The sequence below is a fragment of the Drosophila miranda genome, chromosome XL (genome assembly GCF_003369915.1).
Source record: "Drosophila miranda strain MSH22 chromosome XL, D.miranda_PacBio2.1, whole genome shotgun sequence".
NCBI classification, from domain to species: domain Eukaryota; kingdom Metazoa; phylum Arthropoda; class Insecta; order Diptera; family Drosophilidae; genus Drosophila; species Drosophila miranda.
The window spans coordinates 8,213,353-8,239,136 of record NC_046673.1 but is presented as its reverse complement, the minus strand read 5'-3'; the positions used below and the strand labels follow the sequence as shown (position 1 = coordinate 8,239,136).

Genomic DNA, 25,784 nt, shown 5'->3' with positions numbered 1-25,784 from the left:
CAAGCTCTTCAACCTTCAGAAATCAACATTCAAACGGCGCGCCCAACAGAAACACACCACAGACCTTAAAGTTCACCAAACGTGGCAAACTCAACATTATTAGCTTGGAAACATGCAAGCGTGCAAGTGAACAGACGAAACTCACCACCGCACTGGGGCGCTCTCACTATCTTGCTCTCTCGTCATTCTACTCTCTCAGACATTGAAGAGGCTCGCTTTGGTTCTGTTCGCGAGTGCTGGTTGGTAGTTCCTCTAACGGATCCCAAACTGAGACCTATAAACATATATCCAGTGACGAAAATTGGTAATATATAGAAGATAGGTATATATATTATTTAATACCATTTTTTATATATACATGTTCAAGGTTTAAGAAAATTTTTGTTGTGTTTAAGCGAACTAGTTCGCAACGGAGCAGCACTATTGGTGTTTACGCTCTCTGTCTGCTGCTGCTCTCATTCATTCTCTCTCTTTCTGACGCCCGGGCTGACTATTGATGACCTTATGTGCGCCGTTCGTTCGTCGCACACAGAGAGTAATTCCGTTTTACATTGTTGGCGGCCGCTGAGCGGATTTTATTTGGTGTATTTTTTGTTTGCAAAAGTATTTAAAACAAAAGTGCAACGGAAATAGTTAATAACAAAATATTAGTCGTCCGTCGGTGTAGTCGGTGTGCGGTCGGTCGTTTGTTCGCCAGTCCACCACCCTCCTCCTCCATCCTCTACAACGCTCGTCACAAGTTTTGCTCAACAATTTATTTTTAAAGAAATAACCCGAACGAACCATCAGTTCGAGAGGGGTGCTGAGCGAGACGCCAGCAAAGCAAAGCAGTGAAGAGTGCGGCGCGTAGCGGCACAATATTTTTTTCTCCTAATTTTCAAGTGCAAATCAAATTACTGTTGTTTTGTTCCCTCTTAAAAGTGATTTTTGTTTTTCCTTTTATACGTTGTGGCACAGTGTATGTAAGTGTCCACGTATGTACATATGCATGCATGCGTAAGCAGCAAATAACCAGAAGGTGGAAAGAGAACTACGCTACTAACAGAGCCATTAGTAGACGGCGTCGCACAATTAAATTGATTTTTCACCGGTCACCTAACCTCAAAAGCCCCTGTCGGTTAAAGGGGGGGTTCGGAGGCACAGCTGTTGCATACAACAAAACAACAAAACACACAACCGAATAACGTGGATAAAGAAGAAGACGAAAAATAAAAAGACAGACACAACATGGATATCGATTCACTGAAAAATGAATGGGAGGAGCTTAACAAGGAGTACACGGAGCTGGAGGTAAGCCAAGTGAGAAGAGCCCAAGGTGTATGTTGTATAGGGTGAGGGGTCATTGCCACTCCTCTGAGTTATTAATGCCTATGTATATTAATAGTCCTGTTACGCGACAACTGGGCACAAACAATATATAAAACTATTGTCAGAGTGGTCTCTGACAAAACACCCACCCTTTATTAACATACCTTTGAGGGGAAAGAGAAGTCTTTTGTTTGCCCAGTACGTATTTACAGACATATCCATATGTATGTATAGCTCTGTATGCTTTTGCTTATGGTTATGCTTGAATATGTGTATGTAGATATGTTGTATTGCCATGATGGCTTTCACCTTGACCAAACAGCTGCTTATAATTCACCACCTTTTCTCGCTCTCTCTCTCTCTCTCTCTCTCCCTCTCTCCCACTGTTTTTGCGACAGAACTGCAACAGACGCTACATCGAGCTGCTGGAGCAGCTGCACAGCCGCCAACAGATCTGCTTCAATGAAATTAAGCATCAACGGTATCGCATGAACCAAATAACGGCATCATTGAGACAGTGAGTATAAGACAATGCTTTTACCCTTGAACTCGCAGAAATGTAAGCATTTGGGACCCGACACGATAACATTCAATGTCTCTCTCTTTGACGCAATCAAGTTTTGTTTTAAGACTTCTGGCTAAAGTTTTCCCACAACCCACCACCCAACTGTGTTTTGGAACAGTCTAGATCGGATTGATATAGAAACCGGCTGCAAATCGGACAAACTAAATCCACATTCAATCATTATATCATGTAACAGACAGGGTTTCAATTTCCTTCTTGTATGTTCTTTAACAGTTGTGTTACCATGTTGATTTGGAATTTGACTTCAATCCATTAGAGCCCCGGTCTAATCAGTCGCGTAGCGCTGCTGTCGCACACGCATTTCAGGCACTTCAGGCACCGCCGCTTATCAGAAGGAGGGGAGCACACAAGTCTTACGGCAATTAGCCTGTTATCAGCAGGGGGGTGGCCTCTTATCAGTGAGAGAAACGGGGGCTAAACCGGGACAGCCATGTACATCGCCACAGGCTTTTACAGCTGATTTCCCAAGTGATAAAACTTCTGATAAAACCAGCTCCCTAGACTTTGCTCTGGCCTTTCTCAGGTGGTACATATTTATGTATTGCCCCACCCCTCATAAAAACTGTTTGCTGACAAGGCGCATGTGGAGGGGCATGTGGAGGAGAGCAGCGAGGTATTTACTCTAACCAAAAACTAGCCAGCAAAGCAGCTGATTGACCGGCCAACTGACCGACCAAACCAGCTGCCCTTGACCTCTGTCCAGACAAGGCGAAATCACAGACACACACACACACACACACAGCCACAGACATAGTCATACAAAAGCACAACACGCAAGGCAAGCAAAATCTGCCATTGGGTGTGTGGCACAGTGTGACCAAGCAGTTTTTCCGTGGAGAGAAATGACAAATATACACTATTCCAATACCAATTAAACCATACAATTATTCGTGAAATTTTAATCTTAAAAAATGTTAGCTTTCCAAATTTGAATGGCAATAGCCGTATGGATTTCCCCGTTTAGAGAAATTTATAAAAAGAAATTGCACAATTGCAGAAATCTTTGTAAACAAAATAATTGTGAGGAAAATGTATTACTACGAACCAATAATTTTTCCATCTTGAATAACTTTGGAAAAACTACAACTAATAAAATATTAAAAAGCATTGGAAAGTAAGGATTCCATTGATTCTCCACCTAATTGGACTACATTGGTTGATTATTTTCCATTTGTGGCAAATTTAAATAGAATTTGATTTGGGTTCTACCTCAAGGAAGGAGTTGGGCTTATTGAACCGTAGCCAAGGTGCAGAATGATTTATTTGCTCATCCGACCTTGAATCGCATGCAAATTGTTGCCGCTTGAATGCCCTTTGGCCCACTGTACATCGCATTGTTATTGCTTGCGTTTTTTTCCGTCGCCCCTTCGACGCGTTTTTATTTGTATTTGTTTGGACTGTCTCGAAAGCGCTGTGGCGCTTTAAAACGCTCCCGCCTACTGAGACACTTTCCTCTCTGCGGGACTGGGCGCGATGAAGGGTATATGAACATATATGTAGGTATATAAATACATACATATGTATGTATGTACATGTAATCATTGTAGGATAATGATGAAATATCAGATTCTGTAGGGGCTTACAATCGCCCGACGCTTTTGTGGATTTATATAAATGGCTTATCGCGCGCGTCTTGACTCTCGCGCGTTTAATTGCCTTGTTTTGTCGATGTTCCCGGTCGCGTGTTCCACGTCACGTTGCAAACGTTTTGACCTCCTGAACGCATTCCCGACAGCCACAACTCACACAAAAATTATGCAAAAATCGGGTAGCAGCAGAAGCTAAAAAACAAATCAAATGACTGCGATTTTCTCTGCTGCCCAGTTCAGTTCAGTCCACTCCACAGTCCAGTCCGCCCCGAACCGCCTTGCGAGTCGTCGTCCGAATAATGCGCTTGGGTGCCTTGGAAAACCCCTTCCATTTTCCATTCTTAGCAAATGAATTTTAATTGAGTCATGGAGAACGGGCGTCCCGCTTATGACATTCACGCCAGCCAGCGATTCGAGGGAAACGCGTGCGAAGCCCGTCATCCCAGTGTTTGTTTATTTGTTTGTTTGCTTTTGGCTAGCGGCAAGAGACTCTGAAGATCTTTCCGAGTATAAATGCATCCAAACCTAAACATTAGCCCCCCAACCCTCCAACCCACCAACCGTCTGCTGGACCACTTAAAGGGTGTTTATTTTCTGTGTCTGTGGGGGCACGCGCGTTTCGTGTTCAATTTCAATGGATTGAGAAAGTTTACTAATTGATTTGTAGATCTCGAAGGGGTTTCGAATTTTGATTGCGATTATGAAGAAATAGAAAATTAAGAGGAAGATTTTGATAGTTTTCAAGCCACAATAAATAGGATTTTACATATGTACATATATGAGTAGTCTACCATATAAGGAATCGAAAACGATTCTATCTATTATGTTAAAGTGGTTTTCTTTTTATGGAAATATTCCACAATCAGATTTGACAAGTACATACTTCCATCAATATGTAGAGGAAAAGAACAAATGAAAGAAAGAAAGAGTTGGCTCATAAGCAAATCGAGCGAAAACTAATATAATCAGGCCATTGAGTCGGCACTTTTGTGGGTTGTGGGTTGTGGGTTGTGGGTTGGTCTATGGCTATGGGGCGGTCATACCATACGCCCGATATCTCTTTATATTCGATTCCAGTTGTGTTCAGGCGTACACAATTATATATGTACATATATGGGGTCGTTATCTGTGGGTGTTAGAGGGGTATTAGAGGGTGTTTAAAAATAAAACATGAATTATACAAGCGATTGATAAATCGAACTGAACCCGAGAACCCACACCCGAACCCAAGAACCCGAACCCGAACCCGAGCCCGAAACGGGACATATTCAGTCGAACGACCGCTTCAGTGCCATAAATCTACCTTTGAAGCGCCATATAGATGGTGCTATATGGAACATACATACATATACATATGTACATATATACAGCTGGTCTACATGCATGGGTCGCACTGTCAATTGATCAGAAAACATACACAGAGACCTGTAGAACCCAGCCCACCACCCACTTTGGCTATCAATTATGTATATCTAAATTGAACTTTGACGCTGGAAATTGCTCTGGTCGGTAGGTGGACAGACGGACCGGCCGGACCGATTGCCTCTCTCCCATTTTCGCCCTATCAATGATGTGAACAAATAATTATACTCGAATTATTTACAAGGAAAGCAAATCATGCATTCGAACGAACAAACGAACAGTCGTGTATTGTACACATGTACACTCAATCAATAAAACAATAAACATAAATAAGTACTGGCGACTGCCGGCAAGTACTGCCTCCTCGTCGACGAGACCTACATATTGGGCAAAGTCCAGAGCCAATGGTTGTGCGATGGTTTTATGTTAATTTATGGGGAGCTACCTACCGACTACCAAAATGTATTGTATTGCCAAAATTGTTCTCTTCGATTTATTATCTAAAATGGAACTAAATGAAGGGAATGTAAGACCCGAAACTGATCAAAATGTGTCCATCCCTTGGACGTTCCTCAAGGACAAAGACAGTCTTACGTATCGTTCCTTTTTTAGCTACGTTAATGATTACTTTATGATTGGAATTATGCAAGAATTGTTGGATGATTATCTTCCCAAAGATAAGATATTGTAGTCCAATCAATGTGTGCAGAATTCTCTTGAAGCTCGCTTGGATTATCTCTACGAGTATACTAGCAAATACCATAAAATACAAAGTTATTGCACCAGCATACCAACAAATTCTATTCGCAATTTGCCTTCGATGTCTCGCGCGATGTACTGGTACCAAGCCATTCCCAAGCCACGTTTTTGCTGTGTACTTTGTTATTGGATTCTGGGGACCGAATTGGGAAGGGGAATTGAAACCCCGAAACCTACGAAAAACCCCGCCAAAGAACAGATTTTGGGTGCCTCATGCAACATCTTGGCCATTGTATGATAGTGGCTATCTGCGATTGAGAATTCCGAATGAATGATTCCTTCTCAGGATCTCAATAAATCTTTTGTTATAATCCGCTTTTCTTTTAATTGCAGATTTAAGGGTCCGGTGGATGTCGAAGTTAAAGAGAAGGTTGACGAGTTGCAGAAGATGACCTTGAAGCGGAAAGCGCAATTGCACGAAATCGAACAATCTTTGCCAGCGAAATCGGGTCGCTATTTGCAGGTGAGTGCCCAAGTGCCAAACACCCCCACACCCCACACCCCGCCCCTACACCGCAAGCGCGTGCCCATTCACAATCATGGTCCCAAAGGAAAACTTTCCATCTGAAAAAACTAACAAACAAAAGTAACAGCAACAAAAAGGAAACGTTAAAAGAAAAGTTGCTTCCTGCGCGACAATTTGCGCGCGGCTTGTTATGAACTTGACTCGGACACGACTTTGGAGGCGACTCGACTGGAGAGTGGAGAGTGGAGAGTGGAGTTGAGTCCAAGTTGAAGTTGACCACCAGCCAGCAGTTGAGCCACAGACTTATCCACTTTACTTATTCGCAGATAATCTTGGGCGATGTGAATGTCTCGATTCTCAACAGAAACGACAAAGTTCGCTACAAGGACGACTATGAAAAGTTTAAATTAATACTCAACGTAATTGGACTGATAATGGCGTTCTTCAATTTGATATTCAACTACAGGTAAGTGGAATAAACTGAAGAGAAAACCAGTGCCCAGTGCCCAGTGCCCACCAGTGCTCACCAGTGCTGTCATCCATTTGCTCATCCATCTGCCGTGTATTTGCAGAGCCTTAGAGCTTGCCTTTATTTTCCTGTTGGTATGGTACTATTGCACCCTGACCATTCGCGAGTCGATTCTGAAGGTGAATGGATCACGGATCAAGGGCTGGTGGCGCGCCCATCACTTCATCTCGACGGTGGCCGCCGGGGTCCTGCTCGTGTGGCCCCAGGGCGAGCATTGGCAGATCTTCCGCATGCAGTTCATGTACTTCAATGTTTATATCAGTGAGTGCATATCCGAAGATTTGATTAGATATTCATCTCCACTATCACAATTCTTTACCCTCTTCCTCCATCCGTGCAGGCATCGTGCAGTATCTACAATTTGGATACCAGAAGGGTCTGCTCTATCGCCTAAAGGCCTTGGGCGAGCGCCATAACATGGATATCACCATCGAGGGCTTCCACTCATGGATGTGGCGTGGTCTGAGCTTCCTGCTGCCGTTCCTCTTCATCGGCTATTGGTTCCAGGCGTACAATGCATGGACCCTCTACAAGTTGGCATTTAGTCCCCCGGATGCACCCTGGCATGTGTCGGTCATGTCCGGTCTGTTTTTGCTTTTATTCATTGGCAACATGGCCACCACACTGTGGGTGGTGCCCGAAAAGATACGCGCGAGGTCCAAGGAACGTTACCGTCTCCTGAGCATGGGCAAGTCAATGAAGCTGCGCAGAGAAGTCAAGGTGAATAGAGCCATACTAAGCCATATTTAAGACAAGACATACATACATATGTGTTTCGGAAAGGTTTACCTTATTCGATAACAGCCTCAACAGCATAGTAGTTCCCTTAATACCTCCTCCTCTTTGGACTCTCCCGTTACAGAATAGCGCCAGTGACATGGACCTGTCGAGCAGCGCCAACGGCAGCACAACCAAGACGGCAACCGGGTCGCTGACAGAGCAGCAGCCACCCGCCGATAAGAAGGAAATCTAATCAACTTAATCGCTATGTTCTATAAAGCCTGGCATTTCAATATACAATTTATATTTTCTATGAATATGATCTACGTTTTTTTTTTTTCGTATTTATTAATTGTAAACCCCCTTTCAAACTATCGGTTTAAGATCTTGTTTTTCTCCACCTACTACTCTCTCCTTTTGATTTAATTAATAGTTATGTAAAATTGTACATTTGAAGAAAACTGCGAGTACATAAGCAAACCATTTACATACATATAAATACATAGATACGAGTACATATAGAGAAAATGATAGATGATGTTTTTTCGCCTATTTGTAAGTTGATAGAATTTGATAAAAGAAAACCAAACGAGACGGAAACTAAGAAGAATTATTAAAATGGAATTCAAATGAACGAATAATGACTCTTTTTATTTGGCTGGATAATCATATATATATATATTTTTTTTTTTACAAATTGAAAGCTCTAACAGACAAATAATAAATACAAGTAAAACCCAAATATATCATTGAGTTTTGTGGGTAGGGGTGGTGGTGGAAGGTGAATAGATTTTGTTCGTGGCAGCCCCTTATTGTAAATACAAATTAACGTAAGTATAATGTAATCATTCGATTGACGCTTGAACGATTTTGATATGAAGTGTAATTTGGAAATTTAAAAACCCCAAAGACAATGTTTCCTTTGAAGTATAATTTCTCTGTCTATAGAGAGAGTGAGGGAGGGAGAAGTGGAAAAAACAATGCTTAGGTGCCGGTCCACCTTGTTTTACTGGCCGCCGTTAATGCGGTGCCTGGTCAGCAGCCTCTCATTCGACCATCACCACACTCTCTTTCCGACGACAGAGAGTGTCTGTGCAACAAAGGTTCCATCCTGCAATGCGGCAAAAAGCGGCGCGGTTTTTGCTCCTCCATTGCCATCGCCCGCGTCAACCGCAAATGCCACAGGGCCCTACCATCCTTGCTCTCGCTCTCTCTGTGTGTGTGTGTGTGTGTGTGTGTGTGTGTATGCTCCATGCAGTGGGCTGTTCCCGACTCCAGCCCAGGCTCCGGATCCGGTTCTGGCCATTTGCTTGTCTGCTGCGCTGCCGCAGCCTAATTTGGCGAGAGTTCATTAATTGCGTAAACGGCGCGCGCTTTTAATTATGTCGAACGTCGACGTCCGTCGCCCTGTGGGTGAGGCTTGGGGTATTTTGTGCATTTGCGGCATGTACCCCACACCTACCCACCGATCACCCACACTCACTCCCACCCCCCATACCCATGCCATTACCATTACCCGCTGTGGGGCCGTTGCCCCACACAGTCTGCCTGTTTTTCTGCGGCAAATGGCAACAACGGAATTTACGACTTTTGGTCAACGCAGCCGCAGAGACCATCAAAAAGGAGGCAAGCGAGCGTCCAAGCGTGACCAGCACTGTTGCAGCGGGACGGACCGACGAACGGACGGACGCTGGAGAGGGGTGAAGTGTGGTGTGGGGGTACGAAGGGGTATGATTATCATTTATAGCAACCGCATACGGTGGAGGAAAAGTGTCGGGAAATGCCATTGTAAAGGCGGGTAATTCGTTAATTTGATAAGCATACGCCACGTTGAACCCCACACCACGTCACCCATCGATGCAAAATCAGACACAATAATATCAAAAACCGGAAAAAACACACGCGCACTGAAAAGTCCAGAAAACCAAAAATTAAATGTATAAGCAGGAATCCAGTGGGTCGATTAAAAAGTTTTAATTTGTTGACGCCTTCTCAATGCTTAGTAGGAAATATCAACATTTTTTCAATGTACCCTTCATAGTTCTTTGTGGAATTTGAAAAACTTTTGTAAAGAAACAACTTTTGTGAAGAATGCACATTATTTTGGGCCGATTCAAAGAACTGTTTAAGCTTTCTTCCAGACTAAAAAAATTCTTACAGAATTCCATAGCGATTTTGGAATAGAAATTTGAGACAGAAATATCCTATGTCCTAGACATTTGGATTTGTAAAAATATAAAATATATACCACACCATTTATTGACCGTTTTTATGAATATGAAGAATTTCTGAAATTTATGGAATTTTTTCGAAGAGGAATAAAATAAAATAATTATAAAAACAGTACTTACAAACAACCCATGACCACAGGCAGGGCGTTTTCCTCTTCCCGCTATCACCACGTCATTTCCCGCTGTGGTCTTCTGGGGACTATGACTCTTCGGCCAGAATTGGCCGAAACCAATTGGCAATGCCCCAGCCACAGGGGCGCTGACGCCGGCGTTGACAATTTTCCTCTTTCAGCGCTGTCGTCGGCCAATAATTCAGTATTAATTTATGTTCGAAAAATAGCACTTAATCAGCATTTGATTTACGCTGCTATAAGTGCAGCAGCTGATCAAAATATAACAGTCAGAGTCGAGGAAAATGTTGCAATTGGAGGGACTGCGAAACGGCTGTCAATTGGCTAGCTATCCATTCGATTTGGAATAGTAGGGGTTGGTTCCACTATATAAGAGTTCTGTTACTCGGTATATTTGAACGATTAAGAAGCCTACGTTACGAGAGGACACAATTTGCCACACCAATATCAGATCAGAAGTGTTTTGATCAGTTCATGTCATGTCAGTGAGTGATAGATTTTTAGTGTATGATGTATGTCAGTGTACATTTCAACATTGTATAATTATTGTACTTGTGTAGGGGGCATAGAATTTGTGGTTCGATTTTTGTAGCTAGCCCTCGTCGTTTCCCGGTAGATCGAAGCGCACCGTACGATCAGCCGAGCCGTGAATGTGGCTCATGTGAGTCCCGATATTGTCCAAAAGGTGTGGGTCGGACCCGTGCACGGCCACGCACAGGGGACAGATGACCTTTGTGCTGTCGGCTTTGTGGTCGTTCACTGCGTGCTTGACCAGGTCGTCGGCCGAGTGTCCGCGTGTGGAGCACACGGGACAGGTGAAGCTGTCCGCCTCCAGAGTCGGTATGGGCTCGCCGGCAAAGAGCAGCTCCTTGGTGGGGATGTCCACCAGGCACTGGAACGGATGATCCGGCTTGTGTTCAGCTCCGGTCACCACCTTGTTCTCATGGCACGCCTCACACAAGTCGTAATTTGCGCAACGCAGACACTTGAAGCGGTACCTGGGTAGGTTTTGGGCCCGGCACCCACTGCAGAACACATTCCAGTAGACGGTTGACATCGCGGCTGCCCAATTTGAAATCGGTTCTGCCCACTAAAAATAACGAAAAACCCGAATTTTGTTGATTTTTGGGATATCAAGTTGTTAACAATTTTTGTTGAGACTTACCAAAAGTAGTGCGACTTGTTTGAGGTGCTGGAAAAAAGTGAGGATATATGGAGTTTTGGGCCTACAGAAAGGTATGAATTTTATTACAGGGACTTCTAGATGCTGAATGAATCAGGTTCGACTAGAATTAAGCGCGGCCTGCTTTTTAGGCATCAATAAATATGCGAATAGGGATCCCTTGTTTTATTTTTTGATCACACCCTCATTTCTTATTTGAGCTCTCATGGAAATTCACTTCTGCATCCTCGTGTGGGTTAAGGAAATCCCAAACAAATATAGCGATAATAGATACATGTATGTATATGATTGATATATTTGACATTTAAATAATAAATTAGGCAAAAGCGAGCCAAATATGACCCAAAAACAAAATTCGAAAATGATGAATATATTTAATTGAAACATTTCAATCAAATAAAATAAAACAAAAAGACCAGCGAATCCAATTAAAATGGTTTATGGTTTATAATCGTACCATGTAGTGGGTACCTGAGTGGATTTAAACAATTGAACAATACAAAAAATGGAAATTAATTTTAAAATGAAATCTCGTGAACAATGACAATGAATTTAGGGACCGAAAATTGTTGGCACACAGCGCCACTACAATGAACGAGTTGGCTAGAGCCGAGTCCAGAGGCACATCAAAAGAGAATTGAATTTTCGAAAAAAGAGGAAAAGGAAAAACTTTTCAACCAATGGAAGAAAAGAAAAAAACTTCGAGATTGGGAGACAGAAAGAGACAGTCTCGCTCTGGAAGGAGGTCCTTGGCGGGAGAAATGGCAAATGAAATCGAGCAATCAAATGAGCATAATAAGTTAATCAAGAACTTGCTCATGTCCAGATCAATGGGGTCAGTCGTGTGCCGGGTCCCTTCCCTTCTTATGGTCTTCCGCCTTCGCGTCCCTTCCCATTTTGCCGCCGACAAATTGAAATGCCCAAAAGGAGAATGGATGGGGCTGGAGGGTGGAGGCTGGATACAAACAGGTTGACACACAAGCAAATAAATAAATGCACTCAACTATGTAATATGGCCAACAGCTAGGGCCATGGTCAGACAATGTCCCCCCCACCCATTCCCATTCCCTTTCCCAGTACCAGTCCCTATCCTTCTGGAGAATCAAATGTAGCGTGAAATCGTTAGTTTCGTTTTGGCCGGGTCCGAACCTGGAACCACGTAATCAGTTGCCTCCACCCAGTGTCCCTCAGAGTCGGGGCCTGATTTATAGCCGACACACGATTTCCAGCAGCCCACAACTCTGGCAACATTTCGCCGCCTTCAGTTCGTGGAAGGAACAGTGCGGCAATTGAAAATCAGATCAATGCTCCATTCTTCCACATAGCCAGGAGAAGGATCATAGCTGAGACGTGAACATTTTCCCGGCCGTTCGGATAAAGAACAAAATCTTATGGTAGTACAGTTATGGAATATTTAATTTTTTAAATCGGTTTTAAAACTTGTGAGTTAACAAATTTGTCCAGTTTGTTAAAAAAAAAAAAATTAAAAACCGATTTAGAAAAGTGCTTAAAAAACTACCCATCTTACTTGGAATTCGACGATGCCGTATTTTTGATGGGAACGGAACCTTCTGCCTTATCGATATCCTTGGTTACGATAACACCATCTTCGGCCTTCTTCTTGCCCGCCTCCTCCTCCCCCGTTGGGCCTGTGCAGACGGCCATTATGTGATTACGGCCAACAAAGCGAAGACAGCGCAACGATGTCTTCATATGCTCACTGGAGCTGTAAAGTAGCTCCTTGGTGCTCGGTTTTGGGGATGACTCCTTATCGTCGGGGTCGAGGTCGGCGCTGAAGTGATTGACGAGGAGCTGAAAGTCCCAAAAGCTCAGCTCGATATCGCTCCCCACCGCCAGCGCATTGTTCTCCATGTCTACAGCAATCGATCTAATGACGGACGTGTGATATTTCAGGGTGCGGACCATCCGGCCGCTGAACGTGTCCGAGACAATTATGAGGAAATCGTGGCCCCCGGAGATCAGATAACGGCCGCACTTTGAGTATGCCAGAGCAGTGATGGTGTTCTTATGGCCACGGAAGAGACGCACCTGGACGCCCTTGAAAATGTCCCACACTCTCACAGTGCAGTCGGCGGATCCTGTGGCCAGGTGCCGACTGTTGGAATGAAACAGGCACACCGCCATGTCTGCCAGATGGCCGGCGAGCTCGAGAGCAGGCTTCTTGGTGTTGCGTCCCCAGACGCGTGCAATGCCGTCGTCCGAGGTGCCGGCAAAGATGAAGCCCTGGGGGGCAAAAATCACGAAGGTGCACAGCTGATTTGGATAGACGGAGGCACAGGTCCAGGAGGCCACGCACCACAGCCGCATCGTTGAGTCCAGCGAGCAGCTGAGCAGGAAGCGGTCCTTGGGGGAAAAGGCGAGGGACATTACCGGCCCCTTGTGGCCGCCGAGCATGATCTTCCCCTTGCGTAAGATGGAGTCCAGCTTGTCTAGTCCAATCTTATCCACGCCCACGGCGACACGGATAAAGTGGTTGCTCAGGCCAAGTGCCACCATAGACAGGTCCTCCGAAGGGGTGAAACAGAGAATTTCCGCATCACTCTCCACAGGTGCGTACGTGAAGATCGTGGGCCTAGCGTCCCGATCCAGTGGCCTATAGTGCGGCAAGTCAACCGAACTGTCGACAAGGGGCTCCAGCTGGGGCAGCCCCGGGAATGTCCACTCCTCTAACGGGTCCTCGTCGGTGTAGCTGCGAATGGCAAAATGGCCTAGCAGCTTCTCCTGCTGCCCACGCGTCCACTTCGCCACGCAAGTTATGTACAGATAGTAGGTCGGATAGGCCATAATGATCTCCACGGTGTCGGCACTAGCCAGCAGCTCTAGGGCCCTTTCCGGCAGGTCTTCAGGCGTGCGAATCAGCTTGAGCTTTTCGATGCGCTGGCTGTACGACTTGTCCAAGTACGTGGCGCCCTCCTCCAGGAAGGACGTGGCCCGCTCCAATTTCTCTCCCAAAACCATTTTCAGGTAGCCAATGGTCAGCATGGGATACAGCATCAGGAATATCTCAAATTTATGATTGCTGGCAACAGTGTCAACGATTTTCTTAGTGCCTCGGAAGGCCTGTTCATATTCCAGAAAAATCTCTTCGTCCACAATGGCGCCAAAGTGAAAGCTTTCGCCCTCGATGGCGTCGCCCTCGTAGAAGTCTTTGAAATGTTTATACATTTCAATCCGTTTATTGGGCGCAATGGGCTCTACGGGTTCTGTAGGCAGCTTAGAACTCCGAGCCGCACAATTGCCAGAGACGCCATTGCTGCTTTCTTCTTTAATTGCATCTGTCTTCTTTAATAGTTCTATAGCGGCTTGAATATTATTGAAAACGTGGGAATACTCCGACGAAGAGTTAGCAGACAGCTGGTCACCGTTCTGCGGAAGAACGATTGAATTATACGTATATAAAGGGATATAAACTTACTTCTAGATTGATCGCCACCGTTGGTTTTTCCTTTTCACCCCTTTTTTTATTGGATGGGACATTCTTTTCTGAATAATTCATTATGGTTATGATTCGTTTTCGCAAGCTTATTACAATTTTTTCAATTTTCACAATTTCACAATGCCAGACACGCCATCTGAGATAAAACACCAACTGAAGTGTGGCAACACTGGATGCAGGGCTGCTGTTTTGATAGTAATCGATATAGTTTCCTCATTGAATCGATGTTTTTGTGCTTTCGCTTGTAAGTATCATAAATTAATGCTGTTTTTCATTTAATTAATGCACTGGGAAATCGTGACCAAGTAAACACTGCATTTTCGCTCCACGCATTGCATTGGAAGGTGGCTGTGGCTGTGTCTGGGGCTTTGTCTCCCACCGAACCCCACTCACACGGCGAAATCACAGTGTTGCATTCCAATCCCAATTACAATCACGGTTTCCGTCTGCAATCACTGCGTTTTCCCTATCACAGTTCAGCCATCGTCTGGCCCGCCTGACCCGTGACCGGGAGGATGGTCCCCGCGCCGACACGGTCATGCCAAATATCCTGCCCAACTTCCGGATGGGCCCACTTGCTCCCCTCCAACTGCTGGCACACCGCTCTTCCCTCATTTCATCCTTTTCTGGCATTTGGCTTGAATAATGTGCCGCATTAGTAGAGTCGTTGGCAATGACTGCGGCGGTGCTTCTTGCAGGACGAGATGGCACTAAAGCTGGAGGATGAGCAGGAGCCAAGTAGGAGCCCATTGGGGCATGGAGGCGCTACGCTGCGCCACACCACGCCACGCCGCGCCACGCACTCGCAAAACTTTAACACAAATTGAATTATGCAGTCGCCCACGGACGGAGCAAAGGAGACACAAAGGACGTGTGGCGTAACGTGGCGCTCTACGATGGAAACGTAAGTGGAGGCAGATATAGATAGAGAGTTGGGAGCGGAGCCATTAGACGGCTGGGCGGTGGGCGGTGTTGACCTCCAGGCGCACTCCGCCTGACTTTGGCAAATGTAACTGTAATTTATTGAAATTTTTTAGCGCCGCCACGAGCGCAGACACAAAACCCGCCGTAAAAGACCGCAGTGCTCGTGCCCGTACCCGTAGCACTACGAGTGAGAGTACGAGGACTGGAATTCCCCGCCGCATTCCCTGCCGAAAAAAGTTTTGGTCACGTTTTTTGTAACGCCTTTTTGTGCCCCGCAAATGGACAACAAAAATTTCGCCCGCGGTCAAGAGTCAGACGCCGTCTATTTTTCCTTTTTGTACAACCCTCTATATTATTTTATTCTATTTTTTTTTGTACCACTTTTTGGGTATTGATGCTGCTGCTGCTGCCGGGTCCATGTTGGAGATGCCACCACACGCACCGCTGCTGGACTCACTCAGCGAGAGCCCTGTGGCGCTTGTCGACAGTTGTGCAGGACCCTATACCCTATAGAGGGGGACATACATATGTATGCATGCACGTACTGACGTGAGAGGGACCTTTATGCCAGCATCTCACAGAAAATACTCTCACTGTGCGGTTTTCGCGGTGAACCACTCTCAGTGAAAATTGTGGTCACAACAGGACCGGAAGGTCCATAATGTTTGCTGTCTTGGGTGTCATTGACTCCCAGGCAGGTGAACAAATAATTTTGCCAATAGTAATTTATCCGATAGAAAATAATTCGAAGGATACACATATTTAAAAGGACGAAATGGCAACTCTTTATGTTATTTCTAATTTAATTTATATCAAACACATCATTATATTGTATAGTGACAGCTATTATATTGAGTTAGAATGCACTTTTCAATTTGCTTTATTTAAGATTTCATAGACGGCATTCCGGATAATCCCCAATACAATCGTTTACGATTGTATTACTGGGACTTCCTAGGGCATCCATTTAGTGAGCTCTGTTTCTAGAGCACGTATTCCTGTTAATATTGTTCCATACTATACCTTGCTAAACCTATATTTATCAAATAAAAGAGCATCGATCCATTCGATCATTCTATGAACGTTCTGTCCTTCACTTTTAATTGCTGACAGGCCATGGTCATGACCAACACCAGCACCAGGCCCTTACTCCCAGCCGCGAGCGTTGCTTTTTTTTCGTACCGCCAAAAAGTTTGCCAGCTGCAACGTTTCGCGGTTGCATGCTAAAAAGTTTTAAGTGCCCCGCTCGACCAGCCACCACCAGGACTCCAGCGATCGACCACCTTTACCACCCTCAACCGAACTCCCCCCCTGTCCATCCATTCGTCCGTTCGCCCATCTGCGGACCTGTTTGGATCCCATACGCTTCAGTTTTTCTATTAAGCAGACCAAGGCTCGTCTCATTTGTAGCCTATTTGTCCTCTGGACCCACTCCTGCTCATTCTCCTTACATCTCTTTCATTCCCTATTGCCTATCTCTCTCTCTCTCTCTCTGTAGCTCCCCCAGTCTCCGTCTCCGCCTCTCTTTATCGCCCTCTTTTCTCATCTCGACATCGTAAAAATGCCAATGAGTCGACCTGAGCGAGCGGTGTTAAAAACTTTTCTCATTTATCAGACGACGGGGAGACCCCCAATGCCGATGTTCCAATGCCAATGTCCCCAGAGCCTCCTCCCCACACCTCCACTTTACAATGACTCCACCTCCTCCTCCTGCACCTCCTCTGGCGAACATATCCCCTCGACTGGCGTCAGGTAAATTGATTGTCGCCGCCAACGAAGTTCGACGGTTGTTGGTCAACTCACCCTCACCCTCACCCTTACGTCGCCGTTACCTCTTTTTACCCCTCACGGCACCACACCTGGCCACGCCCGAAAGCGCCTTAAAGTTTTCGCACGCCCTGTGTTTAATTGCTGTAGTTTTCCCCCAGCGCATCGCACTCTTTTCCTGGTGCTCAGATTTTTAAAACGACAACAATGGCCAGCAAGTGGGAAAAGTTTTTGGGTTAGCCAGGGGTTACGGGTCAAAGTGGATCCAGTTGGGGCAAGAGGCATGCGGCAGAAGGCAGAAGAGGGAGGAGCCAGGGTTCAACTGCAGTTGGAGTTGAAGCCGGTTAATGGCCAGGCAAATGAGCTAACTGGACAGGCGGCTAATGAGCAGCGGCCCCAACACGGCTTGAAAGACCTACGTAATTAATACACGTCGAAAATCATTTTAAAACAAGAGGATAATAATACACAAAAAATACCGAGAAAACAGTGCGTACAGTTGCCTTATCAGACATACATACACAGAGTTTGGAGAAAGAGAAAACGGACTACATTTTGGGATCATATTCAACTTCACAGCAAAGAACTCTGTGGCTGGACATCTGCAGAAATTCTGGAAACATTTTACTTAAGAGATATAGAGAGATGTTAGAGCTGGCCGCAAGGGTCTTCTAAATACTTTCTAAATACAGCCAGCGATAAAAAGGAGCACTTCCTGCCTGCCTTCGTCGGCGGTTTCGTCTAATTTGTTGCTATTTTTGGCTGTCAAGGAAAAGTACACATCAAATTTTCGTATATCATAGTCATATAATTAGAAATATTTATTAACAGTTATATTTTTATTAAAGAAACAATCCACTTGATATGGAAAAACAATTTTTTCAACAAAAACTAAACGAAATGTATTCCAATAAGTTTGCCATGTCTTGCATATATGTACATACATATGTATTATATGTACATACATACATACATATGTATATACGTGAACCAGAATTAGTATATTATGCAAGAGATATTGTGAATAATAAAGAATTTGTGTTTGACTTTAAACTTTTGCCCATACTTCTTAGGTATAATATTAAATTTCAAGTATAATATAATATTTCTTTGAGGTATAATATAGTAAAGTGTTTGTATTCTTTGGTTTTTTCGTAGATATTCAATTGTGTTGCTGGTTCTAAATTAAATAATGATGTTTATTATTTAGATAAGGTTATTATTTTTGATCTAGATTTCCAATATAATTATTGTTCGATAATTGACTACCTGTCCGCTCGATTAAAGATGTGTCTTTTGTTGGATTATTTGGTCTGCAAAAAACAGATTATCTGGAGTCTATTTTCCTTTTTGAAACACGAATCGGTTTTGGTGAAAAAGATTGGGCTTGGTTTTTGCGATAATTAAGTCAGGCATTTTCCCCCCAACTGCACTTTTGTGAAATTCGTCTGTAGGAGGTGATGCCTGTGTTTTTGTTGTTTTGTCAATGTTGTCTATGTCTAAAATTTGATTGTTAAAGTTGATTATTCTGTCGTGTAATATTTTTGAGAGCTACATTCTGTGGGTTATTATTTTCTTGATGTTGATTTAATGGCTTGGGCTTATTTAGTACTAATGTATGTCAGCGATTAAGTTTTGATAACTGTTCCAATCGGCATCCTTTACTTTGAAAAATTTAAGGCTTATCGTTTCTCCAAGGCTGGCCAAGGATGTTTCAGTTGATGAAAGGAGTTTGAGAGAGGGTCAATGCGAGCAAAGATGTTGTTGGTGCTAAATTGTATCGGAGAGTTTTCGTTTGATATGGTGAAATGTGTGTGTTTCAATATGAATTTGGATGCGACAAGTCCTAATATGGGTCAACGCCAATATATAGATGGATATATTTCGTAGATCAGTCGGTGGGGCCCCTCTCGGCGTTGCCGTAGGGGAAGACACTGATGATTATAGACTGGACCTGAGACCCACGGAGCTTTAATGGCTGGGTCGCAAACGGAGGCGCGTCTCATATCACCACAGCCCAATAGCCAATAGCGATCAACGACTAGTCGGTGGCGATTGTGGGTGATAACCTCGTAGTCCATATATCGGTTGATATTGATCCGGAGAGGCATGCATTGATTATTGACGACCTGTTGCTGATTCCCTTATGCGTTCCCTATCGGAATGGTGATTTTGAAGAGTGCAGATTGGCTCTAGCCAAGGTCCTATTTAGTGTGTTCAATAATGCCATCTTTCACTGCGGACTCAAGGCGAAAATTGTGTGGCATGAGCACTCTCTGCAGCAGCGAGCTTGGTTCCAACTCTGCAGGCAACCGCACAGCACGTATTCGGCTGTGGGAGCATAGACCTTTCCAAACCAATAAAAAAAACACAATAAAGAACTTATAAGAATAGGAAGTGCTTCTTTCTGCTTGTCGCATAAATCTAAATGATACATCGAATGAAACCCATCAAATAACACGAGCAAATGGGTATGAAAACATTTAATTAAGAGCTCATTCAAGTGAGCCACATCATATGGCTGTTTCCCAGTACATTAGTGACATTCTGACCTTTGTTTTTGAATTGAGTACATCCTATGTATATACATGAACGTTAATTTAGATTTTGTTAAGACAGGATACATTCATGAATTAAAGACTAAGACATCCACTACAATTGTGAGGACTGCTCTTAAGATCTCCAACATACTGGGGATGCCCGAAACTGATTTCGATTTGTTTTGGATTTCAAGGGCCAGACAGATTTCGGACAGACTATTGGTAAGCAGGACCGTAATGCACAATGGGATGGAGCATAGCATATTTCCGGAATCATTATCGTTGTTAATAAATAAATAAATAAATTAATATATGAAACAATGGATGAAACCGGCTTGCAGTAAAACATCGAAACTATCGATAGAAACTAGATCGAAACTTCGATTGTTTGACATTGACACCTCTCATTTGATGCATTGACGTTGGCTGGCAATAAAAAAGCGACTTTTTGCTTAAATTAAAGACAGAGACTACGTTCAAAACTCTAATTTAACTCGAAACGCAACGAAGCACAAAGATGACAGAATCGGACATTGGTAAAAACGAAAAGGTTATCAAGCTTAAGCATGATTTGGAGCGATTTCAAGCGCCTATAGTGAGTGCCTATGGTGTCCTTACCTGGGAGAAAAAATACTACCCCGTGGTGGTATTTGGGGGCATAAGCGTCGCTTATTTCGTTCTGTGGTACATGGATCTATCGGTGATAACTCTTATGTCTCTCCTGGCATTGCTGACTACCATTTCGCACTATTTTCTTCTGTGGTGCCTGGATCGGCCGGATTTCATTTTCGACTTTTTCCCAACCAAAATTGCCGGCTTGTTTTGGAATGCCTTAATTTGGGATAGCGACAACGAGGCAAAATTCGAGTCTGTTTGCGGACAGATGTACATCATCAAGGAAAGCTTGGCAGCATGGTATCAGTATCTATTCAAGGAACGCAAGTCGACCGGCCTCCTGATTGTGGAAAGCTTGGTCCTCCTGGCCATGGCTTGGATTGGTTCAATCGTTAACAATCTTCTGTTGATGTACTTGGTTACTCTTCTCATTGCCATGTGGGCTGGTCTGAAAGCTAAACACGTCTTCAAGAAACTCCACTAGAAAGCTGAAAAAGTACTGCTCCACCCTTAGGCACCACATCCACAAAATTTGTTTAGAAATACTACAAAAAATCGAAGTCATCCTTAATTTGCCATTCCAGATTGGTAAGTGGCTAGTGAAATAACTTGAAAGGGATCTATGCAATATAAATGTTTTTTCATCAGCATCTGGCCTTCTTTGCTCATCCACAATGTGCCACTCTGCTGGAGTCGGAGGATCCTAAAGTATATTTTCAAAGGAAACAGTATCGATTCTACATCATTTGGAAATGCCCTGGCGTATCGCAACAAACTTAACAGCGGTTTTCCTTAAACTTTCTACTCAACAACAGCAGTTTAAGAATTACATAATACTCATTACGTACATGATTCGATTGTTCAATTATTATAACTGAAACATCTTGAAACTCAATCAAACGCATGACACTTGTATCAATAAAATGCCACGAACTACGAATTTGTGTACGATTGTTATAACGAGCAACTATTACTCAGATATTCTACTATTTTGGAGTGCAGATGTATGTTCTTTTCATTTTCAATCCCCTTCTTTTCACGGTATACCATATGGTGTATATTTTACATAGATTGTCTTGCTATCATTTCTGTAATATGAGTATTGAGAATTTCTTGTCATGGATTTGGTAAACATTTTTATGTAAATTAACAGTGAGCCTCGATGAAATAGTTGTTCCTTTGGGGCGACGTTTAAATGGCCAACGAAATTTGTAGTAGTAGTCATACCCAAAGGTCGTTGTAAGCAATAGATAATGTAACTAATAAGTAATATAAGTATGAAAATCTTAACTGATATCAGTTTGATTGCATATGTTAGGTTAGTTGTATTTCTTAGAGAGATAATCTATACGTATGTATCGGAACTATTGGCTGGTATCAGCATATCGCTGATACTGTTTGTTGTATTTTGTATTTTATATTTACAATCCCAATCCCAATTCGAATCCTCTTCCCTGGATCCAAGAGGGAAGGGAAAAGAAAGACACTGTGTCTGGACATCACTTAATTGCTTAGATTGAAATATTACACATTCATTCCTTGGACATATTTTTTGAGGTTCCAGCAGCTGCGGTCCCTAATTCTCACATATTGTAGTATATATATACATATCTATAATCAATTATGCACATGTTCCTACATATGTATGTGTGCTGAGCCCTCAATGGATGATCATAAATAAAGCCATTTCCAATTGTCCCAAACACAAAATTCAATGTCTGCAAGATAGTAATTAATCAGTAATTTTTCGAAATAGAAATTTTACTTAATTCATTCGGTTCGTCTTTCAGAGGGTTTGTGCCGGTCCATAAATTGTTGCTCCATTTGTTGTGCATTCGCGTGGGTGGGCTGGAAGCCAGACCACAAAACAGTTGAATGTAACCGCGAACCACTTTTAGCACTTGTCTACCATATTTTAAATAGTCTTTTGGGGCCACTCAGGGAGTGCCGGAATCATTGAGGTTTATTCTGAAAAAGAGAACAAAGTTGCACATAAAATCAGGGAAGGCCTTTGCTTTGACCAGTGGAAACTTACAGCTCAAAAAATGAGTGGGATCCGAATGGCTAGTTTTAATGTTTGAAGTTTGGGCTGTGTATGTTTACGTTTATATAAATGAATCGAATGTATATTCATGGACTCGACGGTGCTTTCCATCGATGACTCGCCTCAGCGCCTGGGTCCGAGAAGCTATTTCTGCATCTGAAGGTGTAATAGAATATGCCAATGGAATATTAGATTAGAATAGATTAGGAACTTCATTTAACTGAGATACGACCTACCAATCTCATCATTTCTCAACATTCAACGTACAAGTTTCAACAGCTTTCACAAGGGCAGTCTTCTTCTCGGCTGATTTCGGGCTTAACTCTATTACCTTCCGAGAACTCATCGTCCAGATGACAATCAGGGCATCGCGGCCGACGAACCCACTTTGAAGGAAAATTCCATTTTTACAGGCCTGAATCGTGCTGATTAGCGCCAGCTCACTTGCTTTGGTGCTTTGGGTGGACGAAACCTTCTTCTCGGGGCACTTGACGAGCAGCTGAAACTCCCAAGGGCTCAGATGGCAGTCCTGGCTCCAAACAACCAGCAGATTATTGCAGTAGGAGAAATCGATCGAGGCAATCTTTACGTTGGGCTGGGTCAGGCTGCAGGTTATTCGCTCGGTGGTTGTGTCCCAGACAATGATCAGGTCATCTCGGCCACCAGAGACCAGGTAGCGTCCGCATACGGAGTACGCCATGACAGTGATGGGGGCCTTGTGGCCGCGGAAGAGTCGCATTTGAGTGCGTTTCTCGCAGTCCCAGATTCTGCCGGTGGCGTCTGCCGATCCAGTGGCCAGGTACTTTCCATTCGGATGGAAAAGGCACACCTCCAATCGTGCCAAGTGACCGAAGAAACTCACAAAGTGCTCTGCGGGATCCACTCTCCACACGCGCGCCACATTATCGTTGGAGGCGCTGGCAAAGTAGCAGCCCTTCGGGTCGAACGCCACACTCATGGCCCCGTGGTGCGCAAACACCTTCTGACAAAACCCGGTGCGTGTGCACCACAGCCGCATGCGGTCCGCCGAGGAGGTGAGAAGCTGGCGGTCTCCAGCGCAGGCCAGGACCGGCTCCTGGTGGGCGGTAAAGAGCTTCTCCCTTCGCAGCATGTTCATGTGTAGCCAGTCCTTGTTCACGGCCACGATGTGGACCATGCCGGAGGCAGTGCCAAATGCCACGCTGCAATTGTCTTCTGAAAGCGTCGCGCAAGGCACATCGTCGTCAATATTCATGGGCTCGGCCATGTAAGTGCAGACTTGTTGTTCTCTTTTTCCTGTGTCGGCTTCTGCTTCTGCGTGGCAATTTATTAGCAACGAGACATTTATGTGTTGCACGTTCCCATCCCATCCGTCTTTTCTACTCACATTCTTTTCCCCGGGTTCCATGCTCTTTTTTTGTTGTTCGATTTCTTTAGCAATGTACTCGTAAATGGCGATTCCAATATAATAAGACAATTGCAATAGAGAGAGAAAGAATCATAGCTGCTATCGACTTTGATCGAACATCGGAAATCGATGCACAAAAACAGCTGATTTGTGGCTTGCTAACATTACGAATGAGCGATGCGATTATCAAACGGATTGCGCAGACGCAGCCGTGCGCAGCGCAACCCTTAATGCAGAATCAATTGCGATTACTTATATTGCTTTGATCTCAGGATCTCGTTTCTGTTGTAAGCAGCAGTTGAATAAAAACAAAAAATATACAAGTTTTATGTATTTGTATTATATTGGATCAGTTGCAATCTCTAATGAAGCTACAAGGCTCTCGCTTACTATGCCTTTTGGCTAAGATTGTTTATTGATTGCCAGGAGACGCGTATAGAGACTATCTCTCTCTTCGCGGAAAAGTTAGCGAAGTCTAGTGCCAAAGTGCTCTGTCCGATATGAGATGGGGGATGAAATCAGATTGTACAACACCTTTCCAAACCAATAAAAAAAACACAATAAAGAACTTATAAGAATAAATCTAAGTGATACATCGAATGAAACCCATCAAATAACACGAGCAACTGGGTATGAAAACATTTAATTAATAGCTCATTCAAGTGAGCCACATCATATGGCTGTTTCCCAGTACATTAGTGACATTCTGACCTTTGTTTTTGAATTGAGTACATCCTATGTATATACATGAACGTTAATTTAGATTTTGTTAAGACAGGATACATTCATGAATTAAAGACTAAGACATCCACTACAATTGTGAGGACTGCCCGAAACTGATTTCGATTTGTTTTGGATTTCAAGGGCCAGACAGATTTCGGACAGACTATTGGTAAGCAGGACCGTAATGCACAATGGGATGGAGCATAGAGTATTTCCGGAATCATTATCGTTGTTAAAATGCATAAATTAATATATGAAACCATGGATGAAACCACTAACCATACAGTATATTCATAGATATGCCAGTTCATGCTAAAAAGCGTCACACGATGAGTTACTAGTTTGAATACCCCAGAGACCTCGGCTCTGGAGTTCGGGTACTGACTCGTCATCATGAGAGAGCGCAGAGAGAACATCTTTGCATGAGTTAGTACACCGCAATATGTTTCGACAAAAATATGTGTTTGAGTCCTTTTTTCGTTTTCAGAGATCTGATGCTGATGCTAAGTTATATTTTCTGTTGTGCCTCCAGCATATTTGAATGTATGGGTGCACACGTATTCTCACGTATTCTCACACGTGTGTGTGTTCTAGTATGGCTGGCCCCTAGAACTGAAATTAAAGTTTGGTTCTTGTTTTGTGTCTATTGATGAACTGACCTGCCGCCACAAAATAAATGATGAATGGGCAAGTGGTGGGGGTATGATACACTAGGGCGCGGGAAATAAAATAGAAGCTGTTATTTGTTTGATTTGTATTACAAAATATAAAATATTACAATAATATAATTTATACAAATATAAAAATAATAAATTACAATAACTAATTTATAACATTTATTTCCTTATTTTAAACAGATTGATTATAATTTATAAATTATAAAAATTAGGTAAACGCCGTCGGTTCTTGACTTCTTTGTTTATTATAACTAAAATAATGATGTGTCTAAATAAACGATATAAGAAGAAATATATACATATATACTTAAATAAATATGCATAAATATAAATGGAATTTGTTTTATATATATTTCAAATCAATTGTCAATAGCGCGCTTTCCGACGGGAATGTGCAAAGCAAAAATTTAGATGCGTGTCGCACCATGAATACTCTCATGGACAATACCCAAACATTTTCTAATTAAATTATGTAACATCTTATGTACATACGTATGTACATAACTATGTCAGTTTATTACATTCGTATATTGCATGAGGGTATTTAAAAATACTGTTGTATTCTTTAAAAAGTTATAGTATCCTAAAATACTATAAATCAAAGAAACGAACCGGAACAAAATTCAAATTGTATGCATGCCATTGTCACAAGATTTCGAGACTTGGTATATCCATAATACTCGCATACATACATACATTACATCCAGTTGCACGCCATGTTTCCAAGCTAATAATGTTGAGTTTGCCACGTTTGGTGAACTTTAAGGTCTGTGGTGTGTTTAAATT

General features: G+C 43.3%; 5 protein-coding genes across 8 annotated transcripts; 2 read left to right on the top strand and 3 right to left on the bottom strand.

Moving 5' to 3' along the window:
• The first annotated feature begins 653 nt into the window (after positions 1-653).
• LOC108162571 (transmembrane protein 120 homolog) lies at positions 654-7,953 on the top strand. Of its 3 annotated transcripts, XM_017297377.2 has the most exons (7): positions 654-1,290; positions 1,707-1,825; positions 5,938-6,067; positions 6,397-6,536; positions 6,643-6,860; positions 6,940-7,319; positions 7,462-7,953. In XM_017297377.2, exons 1-7 carry the CDS (start codon positions 1,228-1,230, stop codon positions 7,570-7,572), a joined length of 1,161 nt encoding a protein of 386 aa, XP_017152866.1. In that variant the 5' UTR covers positions 654-1,227; the 3' UTR covers positions 7,573-7,953. The 3 variants fall into 3 exon arrangements, with proteins under 3 accessions (XP_017152866.1, XP_033245312.1, XP_033245315.1); XM_033389421.1 differs by lacking the exons at positions 654-1,290; positions 1,707-1,825 and adding an exon at positions 3,857-3,930; XM_033389424.1 differs by lacking the exons at positions 654-1,290; positions 1,707-1,825; positions 5,938-6,067 and adding an exon at positions 6,180-6,324.
• Positions 7,954-10,046: 2,093 nt separating this feature from the next.
• Positions 10,047-10,956, bottom strand: LOC108151298 (E3 ubiquitin-protein ligase KCMF1-like). Its single transcript, XM_017279837.2, has 2 exons — positions 10,847-10,956; positions 10,047-10,771 (listed from the first exon to the last, which is right to left on the bottom strand). Exon 2 carries the CDS (start codon positions 10,736-10,738, stop codon positions 10,274-10,276), a length of 465 nt encoding a protein of 154 aa, XP_017135326.1. The 5' UTR covers positions 10,739-10,771; positions 10,847-10,956; the 3' UTR covers positions 10,047-10,273.
• Positions 10,957-12,311: 1,355 nt separating this feature from the next.
• On the bottom strand, positions 12,312-14,473 carry LOC108165153 (TAF5-like RNA polymerase II p300/CBP-associated factor-associated factor 65 kDa subunit 5L). The gene is made up of 2 exons (XM_017301220.2): positions 14,301-14,473; positions 12,312-14,251 (listed from the first exon to the last, which is right to left on the bottom strand). The coding sequence occupies exons 1-2, from the start codon at positions 14,379-14,381 to the stop codon at positions 12,389-12,391; spliced, it is 1,944 nt and encodes a 647-aa protein (XP_017156709.1). The 5' UTR covers positions 14,382-14,473; the 3' UTR covers positions 12,312-12,388.
• A 5,475-nt stretch (positions 14,474-19,948) lies between these two features.
• On the top strand, positions 19,949-21,107 carry LOC117186009 (ARL-6-interacting protein 1 homolog). The gene is made up of 2 exons (XM_033386042.1): positions 19,949-20,755; positions 20,816-21,107. The coding sequence occupies exon 1, from the start codon at positions 20,070-20,072 to the stop codon at positions 20,649-20,651; it is 582 nt and encodes a 193-aa protein (XP_033241933.1). The 5' UTR covers positions 19,949-20,069; the 3' UTR covers positions 20,652-20,755; positions 20,816-21,107.
• Positions 21,108-22,223: 1,116 nt separating this feature from the next.
• Positions 22,224-23,675, bottom strand: LOC117190925 (transcription initiation factor TFIID subunit 5-like). 2 transcript variants are annotated; one of them, XM_033395932.1, is made up of 3 exons: positions 23,578-23,675; positions 22,448-23,504; positions 22,224-22,367 (listed from the first exon to the last, which is right to left on the bottom strand). In XM_033395932.1, exon 2 carries the CDS (start codon positions 23,455-23,457, stop codon positions 22,456-22,458), a length of 1,002 nt encoding a protein of 333 aa, XP_033251823.1. In that variant the 5' UTR covers positions 23,458-23,504; positions 23,578-23,675; the 3' UTR covers positions 22,224-22,367; positions 22,448-22,455. The 2 variants fall into 2 exon arrangements, with proteins under 2 accessions (XP_033251823.1, XP_033251817.1); XM_033395926.1 differs by having other exon boundaries at positions 22,448-23,675.
• Between the last annotated feature and the right edge of the window lie 2,109 nt (positions 23,676-25,784).

What these genes read in the sequence shown, in the direction of transcription:
- LOC117190925 (XM_033395926.1), bottom strand. Translation starts at nt 23,598, where the DNA reads ATGGAACCCGGGGAAAAGAATGTGAGTAGAAAAGACGGATGGGATGGG.
- LOC108165153 (XM_017301220.2), bottom strand. Translation starts at nt 14,381, where the DNA reads ATGAATTATTCAGAAAAGAATGTCCCATCCAATAAAAAAAGGGGTGAA. An exon ending in CGGTGGCGATCAATCTAGAA is followed by an intron (nt 14,252 to 14,300) that starts GTAAGTTTATAT and finishes GTTCTTCCGCAG; the next exon opens with AACGGTGACCAGCTGTCTGC.
- LOC117186009 (XM_033386042.1), top strand. Translation starts at nt 20,070, where the DNA reads ATGACAGAATCGGACATTGGTAAAAACGAAAAGGTTATCAAGCTTAAG.
- LOC108162571 (XM_017297377.2), top strand. Translation starts at nt 1,228, where the DNA reads ATGGATATCGATTCACTGAAAAATGAATGGGAGGAGCTTAACAAGGAG. An exon ending in AATTTGATATTCAACTACAG is followed by an intron (nt 6,537 to 6,642) that starts GTAAGTGGAATA and finishes GTGTATTTGCAG; the next exon opens with AGCCTTAGAGCTTGCCTTTA. An exon ending in GTACTTCAATGTTTATATCA is followed by an intron (nt 6,861 to 6,939) that starts GTGAGTGCATAT and finishes CCATCCGTGCAG; the next exon opens with GCATCGTGCAGTATCTACAA.
- LOC108151298 (XM_017279837.2), bottom strand. Translation starts at nt 10,738, where the DNA reads ATGTCAACCGTCTACTGGAATGTGTTCTGCAGTGGGTGCCGGGCCCAA.